At 48.4% G+C, this 10788-nt stretch overlaps 1 protein-coding gene across 1 annotated transcript; it reads left to right on the forward strand.

Annotated features, from left to right (window-relative positions):
• The first annotated feature begins 63 nt into the window (after positions 1 to 63).
• On the forward strand, positions 64 to 8264 carry LOC134430847 (gametocyte-specific factor 1-like). Its single transcript, XM_063178721.1, has 7 exons — positions 64 to 428; positions 2340 to 2437; positions 3716 to 3842; positions 4405 to 4491; positions 5108 to 5168; positions 6237 to 6317; positions 7139 to 8264. The coding sequence occupies exons 1-7, from the start codon at positions 407 to 409 to the stop codon at positions 7188 to 7190; spliced, it is 528 nt and encodes a 175-aa protein (XP_063034791.1). The 5' UTR covers positions 64 to 406; the 3' UTR covers positions 7191 to 8264.
• The last annotated feature ends 2524 nt before the right edge of the window (positions 8265 to 10788 follow it).

A 10788-nucleotide genomic window follows, 5' to 3' on the forward strand; every position in this document is an offset into this window, starting at 1 on the left:
CCCTCGACGGCGCCGCGCACGCGGCGTTGCCCCGGCAACCGCGACTGGGCGGGAAGTGCGAGAGCGGCCCGGCCCCACAGGCGACCCCACAACCGACCCCGAGGCGGACTCGGATCCACCGCCGAACCCCACAACCAACCCCGAGTCGGATTCGGATCCACAACCGACCCCGAGTCGGATTGGGATCCACAGCCGAACCCCACAACCAACCCCGAGGTGAACTCGGATCCACAGCCGACCCCCAGGCGCACTCGGATCCACAGCCGACCCTACAACCAATCCCGAGGAGGACTTGGCCCACAGCCGGCTCCACACCGCCCCCGCAGCCGGCCTTGAGGCAGTCCCGGCCCCCACAGCCGGCTCCACGCTTCGTCCGGACGCAGAGCGGACCCAGCCCGGCCCCGCCATGGAGCTTGAGGAGGACTTCGGTGAGGCTCGAGGCTTGGTTGGGGAGGGACGGGGAAAGTGCCCGTCGGTGCGGGCATGGTCGGGACCACAGCGGCGCCACTGGGGTCTGTTCCCCCTGGGGCCGGGTTTGTCCCGCACCCCGAGCCGGGTTTGTCCCCTCTTTGCCCCGGTCCGTCCCCATGCCCAGTGCCTGAGCCGGGCAGGCTCTCTCCCGCTGATTCCAGCCCAGGTCGCCCCACCGGGTGCAGGATTTAACTGAATAAAGCGACTTTGTTTTGTTTGGTTCGAGCGTGGCTTCCCCCCCGTGTCTCCCGGCTCAGCCGCTGCAGGCGGTTTTGGCATCCGTTTCAATGCAGTGTCAGGTACAAGGTTCGCCCTGCACGTGGCATTGTTGTGGTGCCTTTGGTGGTTTCAGCCGTGTATAAATTGCGGCTGCTTGACTGCCTGAGCTGCTCCGGGCTCTGCTCTTCCTCTGCTGCTTGTCTCTGTCCCCTTTCCCTTCACTGGCAACGCATTTGGTCTTGCGTGGCGCCAGTTCAGAGGGAAAAGCGGTTGGAAAAATCTCTTAACAAGTAGTGTTTGGCCTTGTGAATTCCTTAAACAGACAGTGCTTAATCCTGTATTTACATATATCGGTGATTTACATGCACTAGTGGGTATGTTAGCCGGGAGAATACAGACTGTGTGCCTGATAAAGGGTGTATCTTGGCCTGACCACATAGTTGGAATGCATTCAAGGAGAAGAAACCCTCCTCAGAGGGGAGGAGGGGATGTTGGGAGGAGCATCCCCCACGCAGCCAGTGCTAAAAAAAATTAATGCTGCTTTCTCATACTGAAATAACAGTGCTAGTGTTAAATTTTTCACGTTTTCAGTAACAAAGCCACTTGTGATTGCTCTTCCAGGGGCAGCTGAGCCAATGCAAATTCCCCCGAGTTGTCTCTTGAGGTGGGAGGTGCTCAGAGGCAGCAGCACTGCACAGCCCAGGTGGAGACAAGGATCCTGTCTGTCCCTTCTTTTTTCATGTTCCTCTTAGCCTGAATTCTGTTCGTTGGGACTCCTGGAACAGCATTTTTACAGCTGCCAGCCTGGGACCTGATGGAGCCACGTGTGTGAGAGGAGGGCAGAGGCAGCAGCAGCCAGTGCCTAGAGCTGGGTTGGCTCCTGCATAATCCAGTCCTGAATGTGCTGAAAGCCCCTGCAGAGCAGAAAGGATGGGAGCAGCCCAGGCTGCTTGGTGTGTACCCCACAGGCAGTACTGGGGCCTTGTGTCTCCTCCTGGCTGCCTCTCTCCCTCACTGAGAATATCCATATTTATTAATATTTATATTTTAATGTATGTTGTAGACAATTATGTATGCACGGATTCATGCTGCTTCACATTCAATGTTTGTTCCTCAGTGTTTTTGCTGCTTCAGTAACGCCTCAGCTCCTAAATAATTACATGATTAAAAGCTTCATTCAGAGTCTCATGTGGCATGTTAGACACACTGCTGCCTCCAGAGTGTAACTCAGTTCCTTCACATTCTGCCTCCAGCAAAACAAGCTGTTGATGGAAAAAGGATTTGGTTTAGGTGCTGGTGGGTGTGCCATGATGCCACTGATGCTCCTCCAGGAGAGCTGGGAAGTGCTGCTGGCTTTCCCTTGGAGTAAGGGTGGGTGCCTCCCTAATAAGGTAACCTAAAGAGTTGTTACACTCACTGGTGCTGACTCTCCTCTGTTTTAAATAATGTCTCAGTTATGAAAACTTCATGTTTAATTAATTTGGTTATGCAAAGCAGGTGCCTGCCTTAATGAATGGCTTCAAACTAAGAGCAACTAGTTGAACTCCCTCAGACCACAGCCCTGATGTGGTGCTGTGGGGTTTTCCCCAGTGTGTGAGCGATTCTCATCTTCCTAACCAGATGCTCCTCCCTGTTCTCTGTTCCCCCAGATTTGCTGGATCCAGAGAGGTTAATCCAGTGCCCCCTGGTTAAACACCATTGGATCAGAGCACGGAGGTTTCCCTATCACCTGGTGAAGTGTAAGGAGGTGAGCTGGGCAGGCAGTGACTGAGTGACTCTGTGCTTCTCTGTGTTCCTGCTTTTCCTGACAAGTAGCCCTGTTTAACTTTTATTTCATAGAACTTGAGGATTTGTTTAGTGACAGCTCCAGGCACACAGGAATTCACCTGTGACCGTGTTTACAGGGGTCTGAGGATGAGGGAAGAGATGAGGATCTGACTCCATGTTTCAGAAGGCTGATTTATTATTTTATGATATATTTTATATTAAAACTATACTAAAAGAATAGAAGAAAGGATTTCATCAGAAGGCTGGCTAAGAATAGAAAAAGGAAGAATGATAACAAAGGTTTGTGGCTCGGACAGAGAGTCTGAGCCAGCTGACTGTGATTGACCATTAATTAGAAACAACCACATGAGACCAATCCCAGATGCACCTGTTGCATCCCACAGCAGCAGATAACCATTGTTTACATTTTGATCCTGAGGCTTTTCAGGAGAAAAAATCCTAAAGAAAGGATTTTTCATAAAAGATGTGTGTGACACTCACCCATTCACAGTCTGGCTCTGTTGGAAGGAGACAGATCTTTCATGGGTAGTTCAGGGAGGAGACTCTGGTCTCTCCCAGCAGCTCACAGGGAGGCCATGTTCATTTTTCCACTTTCAGGATGAGGTGGGATAGTGATCATCAAGCAGATAAAGCCAGTGTCTAAATAATTAGCAATTAGCAGAGCAGCTTGGGGATTGTCACTGGTCCATCTGAAGATGCCACAGTGTTACTTGCAGTGGCAAGGGTCTGGGTGGAGATTGTCCCTCTTGCTTAGGACAACTTTGTTGTTTCCTTTGCATCCCTTATGCATAAAATCCAATTAACACTTCCACCCAGCTCAGTCTGCCATTGCTCTGTGCAGAACACAGCCCTGACCCAAACAGGGACACTGCAAGCAGAGCAAGTTGGATTTCTTGGCTAGAACTGTTTAAGAATCATGGAATCACAGGATGGTTTGGGTTGGAAGGGACCTGAAAGCCACCCCTGCCATGGCAGGGACTGCCCCAGGGTGCTCTGTAGGGAGTTTGCTGAGGCCCTGTTCTATTTCAGTCAGGATGGCTCAGTTTCTGTGAATGGAAGAAAATTCATCTTCATTTGTATTTAGTGTCTAACCAATACATTGCAATTTCTTGTTCATTTTTGTATTTTTCAAAGCAACACCACAAACATCCCAGTCTTTTTTTTTTTTCTTATGTATCAACAAGAGGTAAGTGAATTTGACAGATGTGGGGCATAATTTTGGTTTTCCCTTGTCCAGAGCAACCCTGAAATTGCAAAGAAATTGGCCACATGTCCCTTCAACGCTCGTCACCTGGTTCCTCAGGCTGACCTCAGCAAGCACATCATGAAGTGCAATGACAAAGCCTTTGTGGAGCAAGATGTGGGTAAGAGACACCCTGGGGACTGAGGTGGAACAACCCAGAAGTGGGAGGCAGATGGTTGTCTGTAGTTTTGTGTGACACAGCAGCTTTGGGGAAGCTTGATCTCATTTGCTTGGCTTTGTTGGGCAGTTTCTTGATAATATGGCAGCTGCTCTGGGTAGGCTTTGCATGTATTTTGTTATCAGGCTTGTTGAATGGAAAGGTTTTACCCAAAACTGTGCAGGAAATGCTTCTGGAAGGAAGAGTGGGATGCATTAATGGCCAGAAGGATGGGCTGCTCTTCTTACAGTTTTCTGTCTTCTGTAGAGGTGCACAGGCAGTGATGCCTGCATCCATGTCAGGAGGTTTCCTCTTCACTGCAGAATTCCTGCTCTGAGTTTCAGAGAGCAGAGTCTTCTCTTTTTCATTTAAAAAAGCAAATTTGAAGTTGCTGCATTTCAGCTGTCCCCAACCTATTTGCTTGCTCTTAAGCCCAGAGGTGTTTTACAGGTTTAGCCAAAGTGTTTAATGGATTTTAATGGATTTAAGGGCTGCTGGTCACTGTGTTTTCTCTCTTTTCCTGAAGTGAGCCGATCCTCTGAGTCCTCGCAGGAGCAGCTGAATAATGGGAGCACATGGCAGGCACCTCCAAGTGCTGAAGACTGGGAAACAGGTGAGGAATTTGCCCATGTGCTGCCTTCTTCCTGGCCAGTGTGAGCCCAGGAGCACTCAGGGCTGCCTTGTAGGACACTTTGCTTATCATTCATGTGAACATGGATCTCTGAACCCAGCAGGCTTGGCTTGGTATAGAGAGCAATCCAAAATGCCTGCCAGAATGAGCATGGGAAGAGATTTCCAAGCATCCCTTCCTCCCATAAGAGCTTTTGTGCCTTATGTGTGGTGATAGCAATGGAAACATTCCTCATAGGTCAACTTTTCCTCCCTCTTGAACATGTAAAAATATGACAGAAATATTCCTGATCACAGAATCCCTGAATGGTTTGGCTTGGATGGCACCTTAAAGTTCATCTCATTCCATGGGCAGGGACACCTTCCACTGGCCCAGAGTGCTCTGAGTCCCATCCAACCTGACCTTGGACACTTCCAGGGATCCAGTGGCAGTCACAGCTTCTCTGGGCACTCTCCCCACCCTGCCAGGGAACAATTCCTGCCCAATATCCCATCCAGCCCTGCCCTCTGGCAGTGGGAAGCCATTTAAGCCACTGATCTGATGGTGGTTTCTGGGCTTTCTTAGTTCTGAGCCACAACATCTGCTCTCTCTTTCACAGACTTGCTGGAGGGATCTGAGTCTACTTTTGTGTGGGGTGTGATCAACTCTGCCATGAGCAGGTAGGGAATGGAAGTTTGATTCTTTACATCAGTTTTGTTTATACAAATATTACAGCCATCTCCCAGCCTCACCTTAATGGCTGCCTTTGCTGCTGTAGAGCCCTGCTGCTGGCTCAGCGTGGCCTGGAGCAGAGCAGGAAACCCTCAGGAGCACTGATACTGCTCCTGTGTGCCTGTGGCAGGCTGCTCTTTGAGTCCTTGGGAGATTCCTTGTGAGCTCCTTCCTCTTGGGGCCTGGCAGATGTGCTGGAGTTGGGCCCTGTGTCAGCAGAATCCTCCCCTTGTGCCCTTTCCAAAGTGTGGTCAGAGTTTGGGGCAGGGGTAACAAGGATGGACAGGAAGGGGCTGCCCTGGCTGGCAAAGTGTTTTAAGGTTTATTTAACAGGTTTATTTAATAGGTTTATTTACAATCCAGCAATAATCCTGCCCCTGGCAGCTCTGAGTTCTGTGTGAGCTCTTCCATAGGGGCTGACCTGGTTCCACCTGTCAGACTCCTTGCAAGACCTTTGAGTTCTCCGAGCACATCCAGCTCTCAGCACCACCAGCAGGGTGGCACGGAGTAATAGTTGCCTCCTCAAGCCAGGCCTCAGAAGCTCTTGGAGGTCTATTCCTCACCCAACATAGCTCAGCTACCTTTGGAGGCATAAAATCAGCAGGATGGCTTCTGTTGCAGTGTTGGAAACAGAGGGGTTTAATAAAAAGCAAAATAACAAAACTCTTTGCAGAGAAAAAACAATCCAGGTGCAAGAGATTCTTGCTGCTGGTAAAACACCTCACAAAAGCAATTTAGTTCCTTTGTTCTTTTCTTTTTCTAGTGAATTGCTTAGGTGGGATTTTTTGGCCATCCTTAAGTTTGAGGTGAAGTCCCTCAGGCCTATGAAATGTCTTTTTCACCTCATTGAAGAGAGAAACTTCTGGGTTTTTTTTCCTTTTTAAGGAGACAAAGGATACTTTTGTCACTCCATCAACAAGGTGACACATTCCTATAGCACAGCACCATCCCCCAGGGCGTTGCTGCAGTAAATGCATAAATGTGAGCCAGAAGTAACCAAATTCACTCAATTCCAGCCCTATCAGTGAGCAGAACAACTCGTTGCCTTCCCGGATGCGGCCCCCTGAGACCCTTCCATACAGTGTGTCTGCAGGCCTGTGAGTACTGAGCTCCTGAATCCCTGGGACAGCTCTTTGTGCCTCCCCCTGCATGGACGGAGCAGCTTCTGAGGGAATCTGCAGCTGGGATCATCCTCTGTGTCCTTCCTTTGAGGCATCCTCTCTGTTTCCTTCCTCCATTCCTGTGGCCCCGCTTAGGCAGAGCTGTTTCCTGGCCACGTGTGCTCTGTCTCTCTAAACACAGCATCCCCATTATCCCCTTTCACCCCTCACTTAAACCAAATTATTCCTTTGCTTTGTGCTCTGTTCACTGTCAGGCTCAGCTAAGTCAGAGCTGAGGTGAAACTGGGTCATTAAACCAGCACCAATGGGAGAAAAAAGTACCAAATTCCACCTAAACCAAATTATTCCTTTGCTTTGTGCTCTGTTCACTGTCAGGCTCAGCTAAGTCAGAGCTGAAGTCAAACAGGGTCCTTAAACCAGCACCAATGGGGGAAAAAAAATACCAAATTCCATCTGGGAGAGGGAGAGAAGGAGCTCCAATGCTGAAATGAAAGATTTTTATTTGCTTTTAGCAGCAAAGCAACAGCTTTGAGGAATGATTGTCCTGGTTCTCACTGGGAGCAACTAAACCTGGTGTTCTCAGGGCACTGCAGGCACAGCTCCTGCACATCCAGAGACAGAATATTCACAGTGTTGGGCTGAATCTGGCAAACAAAACTGAAATGTCACTTTTAGACAAGCCTTGTTGCCAAGGGGACAAATGCAGCCCCTGCAGAGGCCACTGTCCCTTGGGGGAGTGGGGGAAGTTGTTGTATTTTTGTCCATCTCATGCAAAAATTGTATTTTGTCCTTTGCAGAATTCGGAGTATTAGTTCCTCCCCTTGGAATGTAGTTTTGCCCCAGCAGTAAATGTCTCCCTGGTTTGGACAGAAGAGCTCCTGCAGAAAACAGACATGCTCTGGACCTGATGGCAGGACTCTCTACACCTGGCTTTTGTTGCCTGATATATTTCTTGTAACATTTGAATATGTGGAACTGTCCTTGGTTGGCAGATGTTTCCCCCAACCACTTGTTTTAAAAGTTACCCTCACCTTTATTTGGTGAATTTTGTTACTGTTTTTGAAAAAAATAGACTGATAAATGTACACTGAAACCTTCCTAGCCCAACCTTGGGTCATGGTGGCTCCCTGTGAACAGAAAAAACATCATAATTGCCAAGTCTCTGTTTTTTGTAACAAGAAAACTTAGAAGTATTTTACTATGCATCCACATCTTGTTTTTATTTTGTTGGAGTCTGAGTTTCTCCACTCAGGGTATGACAAGCATTCAGGCTGGGTTTTAAACTCTTGTCAGTTGCAGAGACTGCTTTGAGAGCATCCTGACCTCAACTTTTGCACCTTCACACCTTCAGCTTTGCCTTTATCACCTTGCATTTGTCACCTTGGGCCTTACCTTTGTCTCCTGTCTGTGAGGAACTTCCCCAGGCAGACCTTAACTGAAAATCCTCTGCAAATTCCTTGCATCACAAACAACTCCAAACAGAGTGGACATTGAGGTGCTTTTTCCAGTTTCCATTCAAGTTTTGCAGTTTTCTAATGCCTGAAACGTGTTTGAGAGCTCTCAGGTGCCTGTTCTGCTTTGGGGGAGGAAGGGAGTAGGAATGGTTTAAATCAGTAAAAATGCATGTTTGGGACTGAAAATGTTCAGATCAAGCAGTCTATTTCTAAACATGCAAAGTACAAAATGGGATCTAAATATACAACCATAAAGAATTAAGATGCCAGACATGATGTTTTTATAGAAAGAGATTAATGCCTTCATATTTCCCCCTAAAAACTGGATTTCCACCATCTGTATACTACTAGTAGAAAATAATACATGTTGACTTGAATGTGCAAAATTAATATTCTTTTAAAGTTCTGTCAACTTATGTCAAGGTTCTTGTTAGCAATTTAAAATAAAAATGTTTTCAATTGCCTGCAACTGCTTTTCTTTGGAGTCAATAAATGCTGGCATGGGAAGCTCTTGATGAGACCAATCCCAGATGCACCTCTTGCATTCCACAGCAGCAGATAATCATTGTTTACATTTCCTTTCTGAGGCCTTTCAGCTTTTCAGGAGAAAAAACTCCTAGCAAAAGGATTTTTGATAAAATATATCTGTGACAGTGCCCTCTCCTTGGCCATTCTGTGCTGACCTCTGTCCTTGCCATGTCCTGTTCCATCAGGACTTTCCTGACCCCATCCCTACACACCCAATGCTGCCATCCCATAATGACCCAAGGCAGCAAATCCCTTTTGCTGTGTCCAGCACAGCCAAGGCCTCTGGCTGCCCTGTATTTGCAACTCCAGGATAATTTCCAATCCTGCTGGGCTTTAATTTCTGCTGCCCCTTTCCAGAACGTTGATAGGACTCTGATCCCTCTGATTCCCCTTCCTTTCTCTTGGCCCTTTTCCTCCCTAAGCCAAGGCACAAAGATTTCCAAGAGGAGTGGAACAGGAGCCGAGAAATGCTGAGGGGAAAGAGGGAAAATCCATGCCAGGATTCCCTAGGACTGGGGAATCTCCATGCCAGGAATCTCCATGCCAGGATTCCCTGGGACTGGGAAATCTCCATGCCAGGAAACTCCATACCACAATTCCCTGGAACTCGGCAATCTCCATGCCAGGATTCCCTGGGACTGCAGAATCTCCATGGCAGGAATTTCCATGCCAAGATTCCCTGGGACTGGAGAATCTCCATGCTAGGGAATTCCATACCCGGATTCCCTGGGATTGGGGAATTCCATACCCGGATTCCCTGGGACTGGAGAATCTCCATGCCAGGATTCTCTGGGACTGGGGAATCTCCATGCCAGGGAACTCCATACCACAATTCCCTGGAACTGGGCAATCTCCATGCCAGGATTCCCTGGGATTTGGGAATCTCCATGCCAGGAATCTCCATGCCAGGATTCCCTAGGACTGGGGAATCTCCATGCCAGGGAACTCCATACCAGGATTCTCTGGATCTAGGGAATCTGCATGACAGGAATCTCCATGCCAGGATTCCCTGGGATTGGGGAATCTCCATGCCAGGGAGCTCCATACCAGGATTCTCTGGAACTGAGGAATCTGCATGACAGGAATCTCCATGCCAGGATTCCCTGGGACTGAGAAATCTCCATGCTAGGGAATTCCATACCAGGATTCCCTGGGATTGGGGAATCTCCATGCCAGAATTCCCTGGGACTGCAGAATCTCCATACCAGGATTTTCTGGGATTGGGCAATCTCCATGCCAGGGAACTCCTTGCCAGGATTCCCTGCACTGGAGAAGCTCCATGCCAGGATTCCCTTGGACTAGGGAATCTCCCTGCCAGGAATCTCCATGCCAGAATTCCCTGCACTGGAGAAGCTCCATGCCAGGTTTCCCTGGGAACTGGGAAATCTCCATGCCAGGAATCTCCATGCCAGGATTCCCCTGGGGTGCAGGGCTCATCATCCATGGAGAGAAAGTGAGGCAGGAGCAGGGAGCTGACAGAGCTTTTCCCTTTACCCCCAACACCTTCACCTTTATGGCCTGGGAACAGATGTTTTCTTCCTCCAGCTGAGAATTCCAGCCCTGGGCAGTGTCACCAAGGGCTTCTAGAGGAGGTTGATTTTTAACACATCTCCTTGAGCTCAGACATTCCACGGTTAACCTGGGGAAGAGTGAACAGGGAGAGGCAGACACAGAGCAGGCTTTGGGCCAAGTACAAACATCCTCTGGTAGTTACTTACATTATCTTCCTTCTAAATTAATTCTGTCCCACCCAATCATCATCTCTTATCACTTATTATCTCCCCCTCTATTCTACACATACCTTACCCTCATTTCACTGGTTTTAAGTGCTCAAATACTCATTGGTTTCGTTTTTTTAAAAACATTTCCCTCTCAGATGTAACCCCAGCCAGCAACTAAAAATCTCAGCTCACTGCCCTCCACAAGGAGATGGGGGAATTGGGGGGGAGAAAGTAAAACTTGAGGCTGAGATAAGAACAGTTTAATAATTGAAAAAAGTTAGATATAACTAATAATAATTAAAAAAAAATAATGAGAGGGGGAGACATAAAACCCCAGAGAGACAAGTGCTGGTGCCAGTACAGTTGTTTAGGACCCTCTGACCCCTCCCAGGCCATCATTCCCAGTTTTTATACACTCAGAATGACTCTCTGTGGTGTGGAATATCTCTCTGGTCAGTTCAGGTCACCTGTCCTGGCTCTGTTCCCTGCCAGCTTCTTGAGCCTCTGCTCACTGGCAGACTGAAAAATCCTTAATTTAAACCATTGCTGTGTTATCAACATTACCGTGTTATCAACATTACTCCCATACTGAATCCCAAACACAGCCCTGGGAACAGCTGCTGGGGAGGAAATTAACTCAATCCCAGGTGAAACCAGGGCATAAAACCTTCCCTGGATTTCTTCCACATGCCCAGTCCCACTCTCACACACTCCTGGAGCTTCAGTGCCATTTGAAGCTGCTGC

This window comes from Melospiza melodia, chromosome 30 (assembly GCF_035770615.1).
Source record: "Melospiza melodia melodia isolate bMelMel2 chromosome 30, bMelMel2.pri, whole genome shotgun sequence".
NCBI classification, from domain to species: Eukaryota; Metazoa; Chordata; class Aves; order Passeriformes; family Passerellidae; genus Melospiza; species Melospiza melodia.

Bases quoted from the DNA above. Each gene is read 5' to 3' on its own strand.
- LOC134430847 (XM_063178721.1), top strand. From the start codon at position 407: ATGGAGCTTGAGGAGGACTTCG. The intron at 4,492-5,107 runs GTGAGGAATTTG...TCTCTTTCACAG, and splicing joins TGCTGAAGACTGGGAAACAG to ACTTGCTGGAGGGATCTGAG. The intron at 5,169-6,236 runs GTAGGGAATGGA...ACTCAATTCCAG, and splicing joins ATCAACTCTGCCATGAGCAG to CCCTATCAGTGAGCAGAACA.